General features: G+C 45.6%; 1 protein-coding gene across 1 annotated transcript in view; it reads right to left on the reverse strand.

Moving 5' to 3' along the window:
* Positions 1-19,054, reverse strand: part of mdn1 (midasin AAA ATPase 1) — a 55,677-nt gene extending 36,623 nt beyond the window's left edge. Inside the window, exons 1-29 of the mRNA XM_084560468.1 lie at positions 18,781-19,054; positions 18,291-18,517; positions 17,969-18,193; positions 16,408-16,515; positions 15,860-16,052; positions 15,567-15,776; positions 14,789-14,920; positions 14,420-14,523; positions 14,053-14,167; positions 13,775-13,956; positions 9,938-10,019; positions 8,526-8,621; positions 8,324-8,436; positions 7,808-7,956; positions 7,627-7,687; positions 6,431-6,642; positions 6,231-6,334; positions 5,997-6,141; positions 4,565-4,661; positions 4,091-4,204; positions 3,813-3,960; positions 3,595-3,702; positions 3,249-3,400; positions 2,910-3,088; positions 2,159-2,367; positions 1,891-2,037; positions 1,663-1,804; positions 1,438-1,572; positions 225-363 (exon numbers count right to left, since the gene is read on the reverse strand). Of these exons, the coding sequence (XP_084416594.1) occupies positions 225-363; positions 1,438-1,572; positions 1,663-1,804; positions 1,891-2,037; positions 2,159-2,367; positions 2,910-3,088; positions 3,249-3,400; positions 3,595-3,702; positions 3,813-3,960; positions 4,091-4,204; positions 4,565-4,661; positions 5,997-6,141; positions 6,231-6,334; positions 6,431-6,642; positions 7,627-7,687; positions 7,808-7,956; positions 8,324-8,436; positions 8,526-8,621; positions 9,938-10,019; positions 13,775-13,956; positions 14,053-14,167; positions 14,420-14,523; positions 14,789-14,920; positions 15,567-15,776; positions 15,860-16,052; positions 16,408-16,515; positions 17,969-18,193; positions 18,291-18,517; positions 18,781-18,876 (4,124 nt within the window). The 5' untranslated portion in view covers positions 18,877-19,054. The remainder of the gene's footprint in view (positions 1-224; positions 364-1,437; positions 1,573-1,662; positions 1,805-1,890; positions 2,038-2,158; positions 2,368-2,909; positions 3,089-3,248; positions 3,401-3,594; positions 3,703-3,812; positions 3,961-4,090; positions 4,205-4,564; positions 4,662-5,996; positions 6,142-6,230; positions 6,335-6,430; positions 6,643-7,626; positions 7,688-7,807; positions 7,957-8,323; positions 8,437-8,525; positions 8,622-9,937; positions 10,020-13,774; positions 13,957-14,052; positions 14,168-14,419; positions 14,524-14,788; positions 14,921-15,566; positions 15,777-15,859; positions 16,053-16,407; positions 16,516-17,968; positions 18,194-18,290; positions 18,518-18,780) is intronic.
* Positions 19,055-19,073: the final 19 nt, after the last annotated feature.

The raw sequence follows: 19,073 nt of genomic DNA on the forward strand, positions 1-19,073 counted from the left end.
ACGAAGGGTTTTCCCATGAGGGATCAATAAAGAACAAATTATTCTTATTCAAGTATTCTGGAGATATCATCTTCCCAAGAATGCAACAGGTGGAACAGCATACACGTAACCATAATGCCATTGGCCACTGATGATCTTAGAAACAGTATCTGTACCGTTAAAAGGAAAATAAAACAACAAATGTAAAGGTAAATGAAACACGCTGGTGCAGCTTTGAGTCTTACCCTGTGTCTCCTACAAGTAGGACAGACTCTCCGAATCGCAGTGCCCGTCCTACCAGGACGGCCTGCCTCCTCATGCTCTGCGTCCACACTACGTGGCGGAACTCCTCTGGTACTCCAGCGATGCTGTCAATGAAGGGACCTACAAGTCGAGGCAACAAAACAATGTGATGAAGTGTTCGTTGGACAAGCAGAAAGTCTAAGATTCATAGGTTTTTTGAAGTCTTAAATGACACGTCCGTGAATCGTCGTATCTTTTGCAACTAAATCGTAAAATGTCTAAATTGCAGACACCGTTCACTAAATTTGGTTGTGCCCTAATTTTCAAACAGAACACGGCTTAGTAAGAAGCAATATGATGGAAAACATGGCTGTTTTCTAATGATTCCTTAAGTCATTACAAGATCTAAGGTTGTACCATAGGCCTTGCATGGTACTCTAAAGGCTTTGCAGAAACTGGAATCGGTTGTATCGCACCAGGATCGTCGGCCGGATCAAAAGAGATCACGCCATCAAGAAGATCGACGCGTCAAGTTTTGTTTAGTGATAGATAGAGAAGCAACTTAATCGCAGATACACATAGGAATACACAAAGTAAAACACGGAAGACTCTAATTGGCAAATGTTCCGTCAATAGACGTCTTTGTAGTGGTGACTGTACACCGCTTGTCAGACATATGGGTAAAAAGGCAGCTTGGAATACGGCATTTTACAGTGGATGACCAAAAAAAGTCAGATTTACTGATGAATCCAACTTACGGACTTGTGGCAGTAGGACAACGGTAAAAGGGAATGACACCAACTCTACAAGTCCAGTTGCCCTTTTTGAACCTTTTTTGGAGATACCACAGTGCGTCAAACCCACAGCGAAAAACATGGTGGTCAAAATGTTCAAGGAGGTGGACGACGGCTCTGAATCGACCAAGGAGTAGTCGCAGTCCATTCCTCAGAGACGTGCTACACCCTCTGGTTTGTAGTAGGACAATGAGCCAAACACATCTCAATGTTTGAAGTTCAAAGAACATCAAGGAGTGCCGACCGTCGTCTGACCTCAAGTCCACTTAACATTCATGAGACACTTGGACACTTTTTGCTTTGTCTATATTGTTAAATGATGCATTAAAACAGGTGGACCAAGACCAAGCTGCTATTATCATTTGTCATAGAAGAATACAGTAAACTGGAAAGAAGTGCAAAGAAGTCATGTTCTACTCACTGAACTGGCTGGTGACCTGCTTCTGAGAAAACAGGTTTTCGGGGTTAACTGTCCTCTTGAAGTGCCTCTCCAGGATGGACAGGATGGTGGCCTCCTCCTCCGGCTTCCTCACACGTCCTGCCAGCAGCATGTACCCTGACGGAGAGGACGGCAGTTTTAATTAGCGTTATTTATTGAGTCATTTCATTGGGGGGATGTCTTGACAGGATATCTGGCGAGCCGAACCATCGTCCGCTAAATGCTGCAGCCAGTCTCTGGAGGCCTCGGTCTGCTCCTCCAGCCTGTAGCGCTCCGCCCAGCGAAACAGATCCCTGAGGGTGATGAAGCCGTGCTTCCCGGCGAACACCGAGGATCCTCTGCGTAAGGACTGGAGAGGCACATGTGCAGTCAGGCTTACCCCAGAACAGGTAGGCAGCGGGAATAAAAACAGATGGCGCAAGACTGTAGAGTTACCTGAAGGTCCTGCATGACCTTGACCAGCTTAGTGCAGTAGGACGGCGGCAGGCTGCACCTCTGGTGGAGGATTGTTTCCAGCTCTGCACTGGGCAGCTCGTCAAAGTGCAGTTCCACAAAGCGGTTCCTGAAAGCCCTGGAGAGCACCTGGAGGGAGGAAGTTAATAGTGATTACTCTATTTGTTGCCCCAAGAAACTATTCTGAATCATCCCTCTCATGCTAAAACTAGTACGTCAAGAGACCTCTCAGGTTAAACGGATGGCATACCTTTCTCCCACCGTACAGACCAGGGGGGTTCTGGGTGGCGAACAGCATGAATCTGGGGTGAGCCTTGATGACTTCCTGAGTCTCGGCCACGAACAGCTCCCTGTTGTCGTCCAGCAGCCTGTTGAGAGCTTCGAGGACGTCGGTGGGGGCGAGGTTCAGCTCGTCCAGGATGATCCAGTAGCCTTTCCTCATGGCGTCGATCAAAACGCCTGGAACGGATGCGCAAATACGCTACATGTTAGACTGATCCGGAGCCAGAGTTGAACAGAACGCTGTTGATTGGGGGCCTTTGAGGGGAGGGGCCTCTGTGGATCATCCCACAGATACTTGATCAGTTTGGGATCTAGTGAATTTGGAGGCCAGGTCAACACCTTGTGCTGTTCTTCGTGTTTTCTTGATGCCTGGTCTGGTCTGCATCCTGCTGGGGATGGCTGCTGCCATCAAGGAGTGTCATTGCTATGGGGTGGGGGTGCCTGGTCTGGTCTAGGTGGGTGCTACATGTCTAAGTAACATCCACATGAATGAATGAATGCTAGGTCCAAACGTTTCCCAGAAGATTTGTCCTAAGATGGTCAATATTATTTACTTCTAGTGCATAGACTGTATATAAATATGGACAATGCATCCCCTCTTCCTTGCTTTCCTGATTCTGGACTTGCTTTGGTTTTATTTAAATAGCATCCCACCTAGCCACAGAAGCTGCTACATAACGGTCTGATGACTGATACATATGTACTGTTCGTGTTTGTACCTTCTTTGAAGACCAGCTTGCCCCTGTCGTCCGACGAGTAGCAGCCGATGTACTCCTGGATGTCCGTATGCTCATGGTTGTTGATCCTCACACACTGGTTCCCCGTCGCCGCCGCCAGCCAGCGGATCAGGCTGGTCTTCCCCACGGACGTCTCGCCCTGGATCAGCACCGGATGGGTCCTGAGGGCAAGAGCATTAAGGGAGGGTCACGGGAGGCCGCGTTATCGAGCCGTTGCTAGTTTCCTAAATGAGCAACTGGACACTTATAGATCCCAGCTTCCACTTTAGTTGGAAGCTGGGCGCAGGGGGGGGGACTTGGCCGAGGCGAAAGTTATCCTACCCTGCAGATACCACTCTGGCGAGGTCGTGGAGGTTAAGCTTGACTGAGGCAGTGAGGATGTAGCTGGGGTCCAGTGCTGGTTCCATCTCCCCTTGGGACACCCAGTAGCCCTCCATCTCCATGCAGGGCTGGCCCGAGGGCGCCTGGATGGGCTGCAGAAACACGGCAAAGGGATTGTTCAAATAAAAGCATCCTTATATAAAAACTCTGCACTAATCCCTCTTCGGGGCTGCCATAATGTTCAGTTTTGGTTTTCCAAGATAAGACTTCTCTTTGTAGTCTAGGTAAATAACTTCCATTGAGACACATATATAAAAATAAACGAGCCAATGTGAGAAAGTCTTACATGTTTGAGACACTTGGTGTTGCCCATCAGGATATGCTGACACACCAGTTTCTGCACCAGAGGGTGAGAGCTTCTGTCCAGCTGAGTCAGGAAGCTCATGCAGAAACCCTGCAAACATGAAGGGGACAACGTGTCACAAATGAATATTAAGTCAAAGAAAAGGAATAAAAAAATCTCAGAAGACGCCCTCATGTCCCTTCAAATCGATTACTTCCTACCTCGTAGAGCGAGCGCTGCACGTTGTTGCAGGGGTTTGCTGCCACGTATTTCAGAGCCCTGCACAGCGTCCTCAGGCTGTAGTGGGGTCTGTGGCCGGTCCCGTCCAACAGGTGGGAGTTGGCCTCTCTTCGCACTGCCAGGTAAAAACTGCCACACAAGCAAGTTCATTAAGGAACGTGGAGGAATCCAAAAACTAGTATGAGCCCAATGTGCAGACTCCATTGCTCGAGGTACGTATTGTAGAAATTTGACTTACGATCTTACGTAAAAGACTAACCTTATAATGCCACTGACGATATTCCTGTGTGGGTGCAAGCACTTGAGGTAGTCTGAGACCAGGATCCGCAGGTCTCCTTCATTCTCCAGCTCATCTACATAAAGCTCGGTAAACCTGGGGAGGGGAGATGCACAAACGCACGCATGCACAGGTTGACGCATGACAAGTGTGATTGACTGTAAATGAAATTGAGAGCGGCCGCATATGTACACATATAGTTTGGTCCGTCTTATTATCATTCTGTTTATCTAGTTCTAGGTCTCAGTGTTGGTTTATGTCCACAACTCTTACTAAAACTGTGTGAAACGGAGGAATAGCAGTTACTTTTATTGGGAAAGACTGCAGTTAATGTAATTTCTGAACTTTGCAAATTCATCCCGAGGGTTCAGATTAAACCCTTGGAAAGTTTGGACACCTGTGGTCCAGCATGAGGCAGAAGAATTTTGCTTAGCCGTCACTTAAGCACACTCTTACCTATTCCTGAGGCCCAGGGGCAAGTTCCTTTTCCCCACGTCTGTAGCTGGATTCATGCAGGCAAACAGACGGAAGTCTGGGTGGCGGACCAGGGGTTCTATAATCAAGAAGCAGGGTCAGTCTATACTATAGTGCTTTACGTTTGAGCATGGTACATACAGTATCTCACACAGACACAATGTTGTGCATGAATGTACTCAATGAATAATCTCATAATCTCATTTTGGTGAATGGTGAGCAGTGAACTGAACATGTGTACATCTACAACTGCAGAGTCACTACTACTGCAACTGGAAATTCAGGATAAGAAAAGAAAATAGGTCAAAGCAGCTCATTTACACTGAAGAGATGAACATTTTTGGGATTGTCAACATCAAAATAACAATATTAGCTTTTTCTGTTTGAACTCTTACATTCAAAGTTTATGTTTAGCTGTCCGTCTTCTAAGAGTATGGTATCTCACTATGGAACTCACAGTTCCAATGGCGCTCTGAGGGCAGGCAGACTGGCAGCACAGCAGCTGTTCAGTGTTTTCCAGGGCATCCAGGGTGCTATCACAATCTGGGTGAGAATAAATCTGGAAACCCCATGTGCCATTTACTGCCCTACAATTGTTCACAGTTGACTCCCCAGGCCAGAGACTCCTGCTTTCCACTGAAGGAAGAGCTCTGACGAGACTGAAATCTGGGAAAGTCCTGCGACTGCGACGTTTCCCAGGTCACTGTGAAACCCAAGGCCAGATGTAAAGTCGGTAGTCGGTTGTGTACCTGTATTTGCACCTTAGACCTTAGAACATCCCTCCTACAGGGAGTAAACATCACGTCTATCTACCAGTCAAGAGTGGCATATTGAACAATAGTTTCTGGGGGGACAGTGCAAAGGGAGTGTCCCATAGTGAGATGCCAAACCTTCCTATTGGATAATTACTGCATGGGTGATTATCTTTCAGCTGGCAACAAGTTATTTAACCCCAACTGATGCAATGAGTAGCTTCTCATTTCTTAAACAACCATGTCTAAAGACACATCCCGTGGTCGTGGAAAAGATGTTAGTCTGTTTGAGAAGAGTGAAATGACTGGCATACATCAAGCAGAGAAAACATCTAAGGAGATTGAAGAAACTACTAAAACTGGGTTAAGAAATGTCCAACGCATTATTAAAAACTGGAAGGATAGTGGGGAACCACCGCATCAGGGTAAGAAGAGAGGCAGATGAAGTGATGCACCCATCATGCCTAGTGTCTACTGTACAAGCCTGTGGGGGCAGTGCTATGATCTGGGGTTGCTGCAGTTGCTCAGGTCTAGGTTCAGCAACATTATGTTGCCCAAAGAATGAGGTCAGCTGACTACCTGAATATACTGAATGACAGTGTACTGTAATCAAAGCTTTCTTTTTATCACACCCCAGCCCCGTGAGTAACAGCAGTCCTCACCAGTGTCTCCACGATCCAGCAACACCAGAGATCCAGCACTTCCTTCAAGCAGTCCACTCAGACATTCCAGGGTCTCTGCTGCTGCCAGGTTGATCTCGTCCAGAAGGATCCAGTGGCCCTTCTTCACGGCCTGAGCTAACGTTCCCTGCGGAGGAGAATGCATAGATCAGAACTACAGCAGTCCGATGCCTGAGTGTATCCATGCATGCGTAAGTCATTTTTAAAGGTCTTTACCTCCACAAAGGCAAAGACCATGGCCGTCTCACAGGCTCGGATCTGCTGCTGGGTCTGACTCAGCTTTGAAGCCAGCGCCTCCCACTGCTCCTGCAGCACGGCAGCTGCACAGACAAACAAACAAACAAAAAAATATCAGCCTTTCATTGCGCCACAGCTGCCCGCATTCTCGCTGTTGCCAGTCTTACTGGGGGTACTACCGTTTGATTTGTCTTGCAGCTCCTTCGCGAGTGCAGACTTGCAGACGTGGTCCATGAGCTTGAGAAGATCCTGCCAGCGTTTCCCCCTGAAGCAGGTCTGCACGTGGCCCAGGAAGGTCAGGTTCTGCTTCCTCGAGTACGTCTGGGAGAACAGGTCCTCAAAGGCCTCGCGCAGCGGGAGCAGGATCTGCTTGTGGTCCACTGGCTTGTACCTGGAGAGGGTGATGGTTTAAAACTGAAGCTCTGTCTCCAAAACTAAAACTTCTGCCCTCCACCAGCCAAGCATGATACTGACCAAGCCTGCAGTCACATATTCAGCAATTCTACATATGCTGGAAATGAGAGAGTAGTTGGGTGGTTGCAGAGATCCACATACACAGAACCATCAATATATACACAAGGTCAACTAATGTTTAGGGATACACCAAAAATTTTCGGCCGAAAACCGAAAATGCACTTTCGGGCCATTTTCGGCTGCTTGCACGTGTTGTTTCGGCGATAAAAGTCCAAAAAATTTCCTTTTTCGGACGAAAAATTTTCGCCGAAACAACATGGCTGAAACAGGATGTTGTAGTGATGCAAGTAACAACCACAGCAATTTTCGGCCGACAATAGCCCGGAAGTGCATTTTTTTCGTTTTTCGGTCGAAAATTGCTGCGGTTGATGCTTGCACGTGTCGTTTCGGCGATAAAAGTCCGAAAATTTTCGGCCGAAAAAACGAAAATGCCCTTTTGGGCCATTTTCGGCTGAAAATTTATTGCCGAAACAACACGGCTGAAACAGGATGTTGTTATGATGCAAGCAATAACCGCAACAATTTTGTCCGAAAATGGCCCGAAAGTGCATTTTCGTTTTTTCGGCCGAAATTTTTTGGTGCATCCCTACTAATGTTACAATAGTTGCTGTCTTGCAGGGCTTTTTATGCTGACATAAGCTCTATATGGCGCATATCCTTGAATCTGTGAACCAGTGATGTGTGTGATACAAATTGCTTGCACCACCCATTCATGAGAGTTAGGGTTTTGATGCAGATAACATCTTCATATCCTTTCCCAAAGGTTAGCTGTGACCAAGGACCAGAGTTGGCGCTGCATCCTGAACAGTTCACACCCTTCTTTTCCCAGTTCACCAGGAAAAAAAAGTCTACAAAGACCTATTTGCATTGCAAGTAATGGCACAGTTCGTTGACGACTCACCCTCCGAGGAGGTCAGCAGTGTCACTCTGCTGGTTCATGTTCACAACCCGCAGCCTGTGTCCTGCGTTCACAAATGCAAACAAGGAATATTTTATCATTTAGTCATTTGTAGCCGCCCGTGGTGCGGTTTGCAGCACGAGGACAAAGCAGGACGTGTGTCCATGTGTAAACTGGAGCTCACCCGTGATTCTGGCCAGGTGTTGTACAGTGGAGGTCTTTCCGGTTCCCGTCTCCCCCACCAGGAGGACAGGTTCTGCCTTGGCCACGCACATCGCCAGCTGTTCCAGCAGCACGGCAGAGGGTCGCGTGGCAGCAAAGGTCTGGTTATCCCTGTTCGTGGCAACAAAGAGCTAATGTGGTGATTATGCAATGAGCTGAAGCTAAAAGCCGAAGCTGTCTGCTGATCACAGCGGAATATTGTACGCCATTATAAAAAGGCACACCAATTTTGTTCCCAGTCCAAAGTCTAATTTTGGCTCTGGGAAAGAATCAATGCGAATATTTGGGTATGTCCTGATGGCTGGGCCATTAGATGGATTTGTTTACGATATGTAGTTTGAAATCAATTCAATGTTTATTCAATTTACCAGCAGGGGTCTGTTCAGTTCTATTAGTAGGTGAGTGTTGACACAGTGACAGGCTGATGCATACACGGCGTGAACCGGGGTGAAGGGGATGGACAGGATGTCCCACTTACACACTGAGCTGCACTGCTTCGGTCTGCTTTCGACACAGAGTCACTCTTCCCACCGTGGCCTCCAGCTCGGTCAGTGAGATGCCAGGCTGATACATCTGGCAGAAGTGTTGGGCCTGAGGACAAACAAAGGCCAGAACTTACAACCATAAAAGGGTTCATGTTAAAAATAAAGTCAAAAAGCCATGTACAGTAACTCGCATACCTTCTCTTTGGAGATGTTGAGTTTGACTCCAATGATCTCAGCCATTCGCAGGCGATTTTCGGGGCGAGACAGCATGGCTGTGAAGCAGTCGAGAGCCTGGCGAAGAAAAAGACGTCAGACAATTCAATTCAGTTTGATTTTTATAGTGTTAATAACAATACAAATCGTCTCAAGACGCTTTAATCCTGTCCCGAAACCCTTCAGAGCAACCACAAAGGTGCCTGTGGAGAGAAAAACCCCACTGACCCCACTTCACAGGGGCATAAAACGGTTAGTGACAACAGTTGTTCCATCACATGTGAGTTAGCTGCTATAACGATTGAACTGCATCACTGCAACTTGTCTCCGTGATAACTTTTACCTGCTGGTTTGAGGCAAATTTAGACGGCAGCAGTCCAAGCGCAGTAACTACTGAAGACGTTGTTAAAAAAATGCTTCATAGTTTCAGGCTGGATAGTTGTTTTACTCAAGCGACGCACATATTGAACCTAAAAACTGCAGATTCTGCTACATTTGGATGGTCTACCATCAAATTCCTCCTACTAGGAAAAGTGCTCTGGATTGCCACTTGAAGCCGGATATCCTACTAAGTTGGCTTCACTGAGATGCAGCAGCCTGACGTCACAGAACAATGGCGGCGCCAATGGAGATGCACACCGTCAATGTTAAAACATCATTTACTAGACTATAAAATGCATCTATCTGTTTTTTTTTGGGTCGTACTAGATAGCATCATATTATACAACATGACTTTTGCATGAAGATATGTTGCTATAATCTCTCTGCATGAAGTTAGAGGAGGTTTGTTGAGCGTCTACCGTTATCTTCCAGCACAGAGAGAAGTATATCACCTATTGCTGGTGGAAAAACTTTGGGAGACCTCAATTTTGATCATTACTTTGGAAACTTTGGGAACAAAACAAATATTATCTTATCGCGGTCAGCCATGTTTGTTTGTGTTCAACTTCGTTCTCCTAGAAGTGTCATCTAGTACACTTCAAGTAGGATGAATCCGACATCCCAGCTTTCTGGAACGCAGCAATAATCTCAGCCTATTGCTTTTGGGAATCAGTGCTTCTGTATGTTCCTAGATTTCTATCCACACAAGTTACGATCAATTTTATAAGGGTTTTAAATTGTAAAAATCCAATGAAATTCATCTGAGTCATACAAATCCTCAGCTAAGCTTGATACCATTGGCAGAAGTTACATGAGCTGACTCATCTGCTAAATAACCAGAATACTGATCCATCAAAATGGATGCATTTAGCCAGCATTTACATAAAGCTCTGACTTTAGCTCTGTAGTTAGCCGGTGTCTCTAAAATCTCCCTATGTTCTGGTAAAAGAAGAGATATATATAGTATATATATATATATATATATATATATATAAAAAAGAAAAAGCACAAACCTCTTGGAAGACATGTTGTGCTGTTGCAGACGAGGTGCCGTCAAAGTTGACACCGATGCGCTCACACCATTTCAGGAGGTCTCTGTGGTGACGTGGCGAAGAAAGAAGAAGAAGAGAAGAAGATTGTGAATGTACAGCAGGTTTTATTGTTGGGTGACAGATGGTAAGTGTTACTCTGTGTATAATAACCCAAGGGACAGAGGGAGAACCACTGCTAAATCAGCCTGTTATTTGAGTGTTACATACAGTATCTATGCTGAAGCAGGACCAACATGAAGCAGAACGTTTGGAGGCACCTAAAATTCTGAATGCGAGTGGAACGCAGTAGTCAAATGTGCAAGAGTTTGAGTCAGTGATTCTGGAATTACTTTGCTAAAAGCCCATAGTGATAAGTACGTCTGCAAACCCAGCTTAAATGCATCTTGCTCAACATCATGGACCCTAATGACCTAGACTGCTGGCCGAGCTATAATGTTAATGACATTGATCTATGAGAACCATATGTACTGCAGAAGCACGAAGCACGGAAGCTACAGACGAATTCATCTACAACTGAATCGTTACCCAGACATCTTCTACGGGCTGCACTAAAAACACCTGGGAACACCACACAGCACTGGGGCATTTGAGTAACGTCTCTAAGTGAGCAGGCGTTACCTAATGACAATGTACTGGTGTGACCTGGATAATCTGTGAATTCAGCACATTGTCCTGGGGACAGTCCAATCAATGATCCATCGAACGCAGCAGCAGCTAGTGGAAAGCTAATTAAAGCCATGGAGGCTGAGCTGCAGACTGGCTGGTAGTTTGACTCGAGGGGGATCTGGCAGATTAGAGGCCAAGGGGGCTATAGCTTTCTATATTTGCCCCCAGTGATGGTGACTGTCATGATGAAGTGCTGCTGTTTGGGGATTACGGGGTACCAGTACCTGGCGCCACAAAGCATTTTATACCGTGCATTTACAGATTCAGCAAAATAAACTGAATAATAATCATAGAAAAATGTATTTTATTTGTATGGTAATTGCACTGAACTGCAGTCTGCCTGTGCTCAACCTTTCCTCACCACAAGGGGGAGCTCAATTGTAGTGATTTTTCTGAGCTGCCACTGAGATTGTGATAGAAAGACACCACTGCCAGGACAGTACATGGAGCAGGCTTTATTGTGAACTTGTTCAGTGAACGAGTGGTCTCAAGGTGGCAGATAACAGATAAAACATAAGATCACATATGTGGCACATGGTCATGTCTATCTCAATTTTATCATTGATAATTCTGTTCAACAATTTCTTTGGTCCTTTTTAAAAAGTGACTGAGAAAGTCATAGTTCGGCGAGCAAAGCACAATTTCTTCTGCATATTTTTTATCATCTCGCATACTCTACTGAACGGTTTGTCCAGGATACAGAAAAACTAATTCCAGAGGAACAATGTGAACATGAATGTGAACTATCCTCCTTGAAAGAGTTGTTGCTATTGCTATTGCTATCGCAGGCACCTGCTATGACTGGTTAAATCATATCCTGTTACCAGAGGAGTCCCCCAAGACTCCGTACTGGGTCCACTACTATTCATCATTTACCTTCTTCCTCTTGGCAATATTTCCTGAAAAGACAAGGTATACTTTCACTCCTACGCGGACGACATCCAGTTCTACTTGTCTACAAACTAGACTTCCACAGTACCACCCCCTGCCCTGTTTGCTGGTTCAACCAAACTTTGATGAACAGCAAATGAACAGCAATAAAACAGAAGTCCTCCTTGCTGGCTCTAAGTCCACTCTAGCCAAAGCTGACAGTTCCTCATTAACAATGTCGCTCCGTCTGCTTACTTCCACCTCCTACTTCCACCACCCTATCACAGAATACCACTGCCACTCACGTCACACTACACATGAACTACTGTGATTAGGTTCTTTTTGCTCTACCTTCCAAATGTCTCCACAAAACTTCAACTGGTCCAAAACGCTGCAGCTCGTATCATCACCTGACCTCCCTCCATACGCCACATCACCCCAGTTCTTCGGCAGCTTCCTATAAAGCCCCATATTGAGTACAAGATCCTGTTGCTTACCTTCAAAGCCCTTCATAACCAAGCTCCATCATATCTGTCTGATCTTCTCCAGCTATACACACCCTCCCTTACTCTCAGATCCTCCTCAGCTATCCAACCATGGGTTTCAGAGCATTCAGTCGTTCAACTCCACGCCTTTGGAACAATCTCCCGCCTGACATATGAAACTTAGACTCTCTGACAACCTTTAAATCCAGACTCAAAACTCTAAAAATCTTTTTAAAGTAGCTTACTCCTGTTTTCCCTTTTATCTAATTTCTACATACTTTTTAAATCTGCATTGCTGTTTTTGAGTATTTGAGCAGTGATTGCTCTGAAACGCATTCACAAATAAAATGTATTATTATTATTATTATTATTATTATTATTATTAATAATAAACCAAAACTGGACAGAATGAATGGTAGGGTTAAACAGCAGTGGTTTCAAGAGAACACACTGTTGACAGTTTTCATTGGGTCTATTAAAACAGCAACACCAAGAGATATTTTCTCTTTAAGTCACAGGATGTTGCTTTACCACAACGTACAGCGTGAAACACACCAATGGTTCACAGCTACAGTGAAGTCGCATTAACCGTTTCACGGTGGCTGCTTCGTGTCAGGCTTCCGATTCTTCTGGCTTAGTGGCCAAACATTACTGCAATTTCCATGTTTACCAGATGAATGTGCAGTGGCCCCAAAAAGCATTTGTCCAACACGAAAAGGAGCAAATGTAAACTATGTCAATGCATGACTCTGAGCGGTACGCTATGGGTGATGCTGCTATTTCACACAAACTTTATGAGGATTATAAAACGGTGTGTGCGTACATGCAGTTGTGTTATTCAAGGTTTTAATCTGGGGGGTTTCAGGCAGGGTTTTGGACAAATGACAATTGCGTTGCATAGGTTCAACTAAAGGTCCAAAAGTTCTAAAGCGGTTTACTTGTGATTGACTCAGAAGGAAGGTGACGAACACAGTTGTTTAGAGTCTGAAATAACTTTGCAACCATGACTAAAAGAAATATTAACTGTAGACGAACTAAAGACGTTTTTAAGAAACTCTACAAGTCCAGTTGCCTTTCTTTAACGGAACAAGGGCTTTTGTCCTCTCTGTACCCCTTTGCATGGAATGTGTTGCAGAATGACTGGAAACTGAGTTAATTCCATTGAGCTCTTTTAAATCCAAACCGAGAGCACTTGAGGCCGACTCCAAAATACGCAAAATTACGTCTTCTGTCTATGTTTTAACTGTGTCATTTTGTAAAGTGTGTTTTGTATTTGCTGGGGCCTATCTTGGCCAGGACTCCCTTGAAAAACAGGCCTTTAATCTCAATGGGGTCTTTGAAGGGTGACCTAAACCCATACCATGCCCTTCCAAGGCATACCAATTAGTAAAAGCAGGAACTGGTCAAGCCTTAGTTATCGCTAACATCCGGCGCTGTTGATGGCAGACAGACAGACAGGGGATTACATCAATGTGTCTGCTGGCTGACATATTGGGATGATATTGACATTTTATTACGTCAGAATTTGGACAAGCATGCTGTTCCCGATGCAGTCGAGGAAGGTTCCCCCCCTGACTTCAGCTATGGGGAGTCAGCTCATCTGCCTTTTGATAGATGCATTTGAAAATGTAATATAAGAATATAAAGCATTGACTCTAATGTGTTATCACTGAATAACGACCTTAGAGTGAAATGTCTGTCACTGTTAGATGGAATCGATACACAAAACAGAACAATACGAAAGAGGGAGCAGAGAAAGCAGTGGACTGGGCCTCACCTCAGTGATAGAGCTCTGCCCTCCAGCATTGTGCTTTTGTCCTCAGACTTGTTCTGCAGGGCATCAGGGTTTTGGAGGCTGCTCGTGTCCATATCAGAATATTTCTCCCCAGTGAGCTGGCAGTAGATGTCCAGCAGACGGTCCGCCACCACGGTCAGCCTGGGATACCTGCTGATGAGCACCTAGACAAAGAGGGACAGTTTTTTTTAAATGCTCAAATCTGGCAACGCTGCCGACAAAACCGATCTTAAAACAAAGACTGAAGAGGAAGCACTCACCTTCTTGAGCTCTTCTCGTGTCATGTTGAACATCTGTAGCTTGGTCCAGTACTTGTCCAGCAGCGCTGCATGGGAGCTCTGTGCTTTGTGCCAGCTACCACCTCTGAAGTACACCCTGCAACACGCAAACTTGTCGTTACTTGGTACTCATGACGGGCAAATGGAAACAAAAAGGGGGCTTCCTGTTCTGGCATGCAGGTGGAGCGTGTTTTACTAACATCATTATCATTGTAGCTAAGCAGGCATGGTCTTGTACGGCACTACAGAGTATTGAATGCTGCCTTGAGGAACAGTGAACACTTGTTGTTCTTCTTCTTCTTTGACATAAATATCGTTCAACTGTAAGTGTGTGCGATGGCGTCCTTACCTTCTCGTTGCAAAGAACTGAAAACCAGGAGCAACATCGATGCAGTCTTCCCTTCCAGGAATCATCAGCTTCTTGTTCTCCATCAAAGGCAGGAGAACAGATATCTGGGGGAAAAAAAATAATAAGGTCAAGCTGATAGTTGTGGCAAATATGTCAGGGGCCAGGTTTTCAAAATATTGTAGATTCCATAGACACTTACAGAGATTTTATTATCTATTTTGTCGTAACTTGCGTGCAATGACAATTAAGTTCTTCTCGTTAATTAGCGTATTAACCCTAACCTTCAATATTTTCACTTGTCATAAAAAAGCCAGCAGAGATATCGCTGACGTAGGTTTACACGCAGGTTCTTGTTGTACTTGAACTCACCACATCCAGTGGCGCGTGGTCGATGTCCTCCAGAAGGATCCACTGGCCTTTAGACACAGCTTGTGTCAGCGTTCCCGGCTGCCACACAAACTTCCCTGGTATATCGGTGCAACGGTACATCCCAAGAAGCATCTGTGGACAAAAAAAACAGAGACAGTCAATCTAGCCCATAGACTGTATATAAATATGGATTATGCCCCACTTCCTTGCATCATTGACCAAACTGACGCTAGTTTCCCGGGGATACGGGCGGCACCGTCTTGCAAGTTTGTAGGCAGAGTCTGCGCAGTACGGTCCGAGAGTGGATATCGACTACCCGCTCACACTTCCTCCAGACTCACGTTTTCGTTTAATTAATACTATGCTCTGCTCTACCTCCAACAGTTCCAAAGAATGTTGGATTACACACCGTACATTATTTAGTTCGGCCCAAGTCCCATCCACTAACATGGAGGGGGTGGAGCTTATGACCTAGCCACCAGGGGGAGCTCTACTTGCTTTGGCTTCACTTTAGAGGAGCAGTTCCGCCGTCCATCTTTATACAGTCCATGATCTAGCCTCCTATGGATGGATTATATGTGTTTAAATGTGCAAATGCTTGTGCTGGTGTCTTGCCCTGGACTACCTGTATCTCAGTGAGAACTTTATGGTGAATACTGAATGAACAGAGGCAGATATCCTAACATTTTACTCCCTATTGGTCAAATTCCATCTCCCATCTTCAATCAAGGCATGTTCCCACTTGAGAGGTCAAACTGCAAAACTGGACGCATCTCACCTTGCTGTCAGTTTGATCCCCAAGCTGGACCTTTAGGATTTCCGTAGCTTTCGTATGTCCAGTGACGGCGGCCAAAAACTCTACCAAGGATGTTTTTCCACATCCAATAGGACCCTCAAGGAGCACGGGTTTCTGGGAGGCCACGGCCAAAGCCAGTCTTCTCAGATTACGGCAGCTCGAGTCCACCAGCACCAGATCCTTTGGGTTCGTCTACAAACGGAGCCAGACATTGCAAATGAGAAGGAAGCAAACAACAGCAGAGACCCTTTTACGTACGTACAAAGATTACACACCTGTTCTGACCGCCTGGGAACCATCCTGGGGAGAACAACACCACAGACCGCCACGACATTCTGGGAGAGATCCTCTGATACCACTTGGCCTCTGGTAAATTTATTAGTTTTCTCCTGGCGCCACAACACGGAGCCTTGATTGGCTAAAACAAGGGCTTTTTCTACCTCCAGTTGCTGAGTTTCTTCCAAAGCCCTGAGCAAAAATCAAAGCAAAGGTCATGACATGTAGCACAGAGACATCAGTATGACTTTACAGAGCCTTTTCCTCAGCCAATAGTCTGACTTGCTATAGCAGGAAAAGCACAGGGCATACAAATTTAGTAACAGAAGTCAGAGTAAGCTATGACATCGAACCTGACAGCAAAAAAACATCTAAATGGAAGAATTTAAGTGCCATTAATGTGCTTTTAGTTCGACAACAAGCTGAAATGGTAAAAGACTAACAGTATGCCAGTATATCCCAATATGTGGTCTTTTAGAGCCATTACTGACTCTCCTGTTTATTAGCGTGGATTGACAACACACATATCAAAACCAAATGTACATACTTCATTTTCATGTGCAGGATCTCATCGCTTGTCAGCACCTTCCTCAGGAAGATGGTTTTCTGATTATCAGTCATATGAGAGACCATCGCCAAACAGAGGGCAGTGTACCTGTGAGAAACGGTGAGAAAGTGTTACGTCTGTATTATGGCAATGATGCAGAAATACCGTATAAAAAGAATGCAACAGTATAATCACTCTGAGACTCTGATCACTGGTTTAAGAGTGATATCTGGTTTACAGTTATGAACAAAATAATAAAAAGGATTTAAACGCCAGTGAAGCAAACATTCAAACACTGAGCTGTGGCTCATGTCACTTGGTCTGGATATAACGAGCTCTCTTATCTATATCCAAGTCCACTCATTCTGGATATCAGAATTAAATAGCTCGTGTTTCTAAATGCACAATTCGTCCCAATTACTGGAGTCACTGAATTCCAGTACTTCGTTAGCTATTTAGCAATGAACACTGCTAAATGTGTCCAACGACAACTATCACTACTACTACCTAGTGATACCTGATAGGATTAATATTGATTACTTTGTTAAATAAGCTAGCTTCATATCAAAACCTAACTACTCATCATGGGAGCTGTGTTGGATTTTGCAGCTTGCAAAGCAATGACGACGGGCATCCACGTCATATTTGATCACCTCAATTTCCCTACGGGGATAAATAAAGTCCTATCTTATCTTATCTTGGACTAACAGGAATGGCCATTTTACTGCTAGTAAACAGCATAGAGTATTCTTTCAGTCAATACTGCACAGTGCCGTATAACAGCCACTAACAGTGTTTTCTGCATGCAAGTATTTGCGAGCTAAATAGAACGATGCTGAACCGTAGTAGATATGTGTGCCTTTCTGTTGTGTTTATTTGACCTGTATTATTATTTAGGACAACATGAATCTCTGGGAATGAGTGGAAAGCACCAGCACAAGAGGACTGGCAGGCGGCATCTCAAGTTGTCCGCTGAATATTGGATTCTTGCCTGTCATTATCTTATGTCCAGCTTAACTGGTAGCATTCACACATGAATCCATGATTCGCCCTACAATAACAACATGCATACAACTGTGGGAGACTGCGGCTCAGGTGGTAGAGCGTGTCGTCCACTAATTGCAACCGAAACTACGGCCTTTCTGTCTGCGTGGGTTCTCTCCAGGTTCTCCAGCTTCCTCCCACCCTCCAAAGACATGCTGGTTAGGTTCATTGGTGATTCTAAATTGACTGTCTCTCTGTTTTAGCCCTGCAATAGACTGGCGACTTGTCGGTGTACTGTCGCCTGATCCCAGCTGTCATCGGGCAAGAGTGCTCTGGAGTACTAGGCTCTAGTGAATGAATGAGCCAGCCAAACTGTCTACGGGCAAGACACTGAACCTGAGGTTTCTCCCAACACCAAGTGGGCATGGCAGCTTCTGACAATGGTGTTTGTATGTGTGAATGAGTTAATCTGAGTACTGCTGCAGACCATTTGCAATTTACAACAAAAACTGGCCTAAGAATTTGCTACACTACACGGAAAAACATGCGTAGGCCTAAAAACGAAGCAGGTGCGTACCCTCGAACCATGACATCGCTGGTGAGCAACTGGGACACACAGGGACTCCAGTCCCAGAGCATTCGGAACTTGGCGCAGTCGCTCTGGAGGAAACGCAGGGTGGCACCCATGAGGTCCCGCATCTTCATCCTCCGCGGGCCATACTGGACGGCTGACGACTCTTCGCTGGTGAAGAAGAGCCGCTGAAACACGGGAGGCGCGTCATTGAAGTACCGCGCCGCAAACCTTTTGGAGAGTTGCAGGAAAAAAATGAGTCAGGATCGTATATAAGTGAGCACCAGCACCTATTGAAAGAGATGGCGCAAAGAGAGGGCCCACTCACGCGTGTGCATCAGGACTGACGCCAAGGAGCCTGCTGAGGGCCACGCACAGACGCTCGTGGAGGTCGTGGTTGATCCTGCCGCCGGCCTTGACTCGCTCCGCGTTGCGCTCCAGCAGGTCCAGAATCAGTGGTCTCAGGTGCCGGGCGATCAACAAGGTGTAATCCTTCTCCAGCAAGAGCTGAGCCAGGAAATCCAGAATACACTGCCTGTCCTGCTGGCTCCATATCTGAGGAGAGGTCACATGGGGGGAAAAGAGCCAATTAGAGGCAGTGATTGGAGTATGAAGCCAATCATGGATTCATTGATATTTACATGTTATGGGTTAACACAACAGTCCTGAGCATTATCTGTACACTGATCACTGACACCTTAAGGGGAGGCTACTGCACGCTGAGCCCAGGACACCTTCTGAGTCAGTGTGTAAAAAAAAAAAAAAAAAACTAATTGTTAAAGAAATGATGGACAAACCGTGGGGTACACATGTCTCACCTGCTTTGACAGATATCGGCCGAGCTCGTTGTGACTTTTCTCAACGTGTCTGGATATGGTGCCCAGTGATGACAAGCTCAACTCTAGGTTTTCCATCGTACCATTTGTCGCTCGTGGAGGAGCGATCTACAGCGAAGAGGAGCCCGCGCCGTCTGCTAAAACGTCCCCTGGTTTATTATTCCTGCTGTCCGAGCGAACCACGATGTTCATCCCGCGAATGCGCGCGTGTGCCTCTAAAGCTTTATTTATCACAACACACACACACACAAGCACGTTCCCGTCACTGCTGTTAA

The sequence above is a fragment of the Chelon labrosus genome (genome assembly GCF_963514085.1).
Source record: "Chelon labrosus genome assembly, chromosome: 14".
NCBI lineage: Eukaryota > Metazoa > Chordata > Actinopteri > Mugiliformes > Mugilidae > Chelon > Chelon labrosus.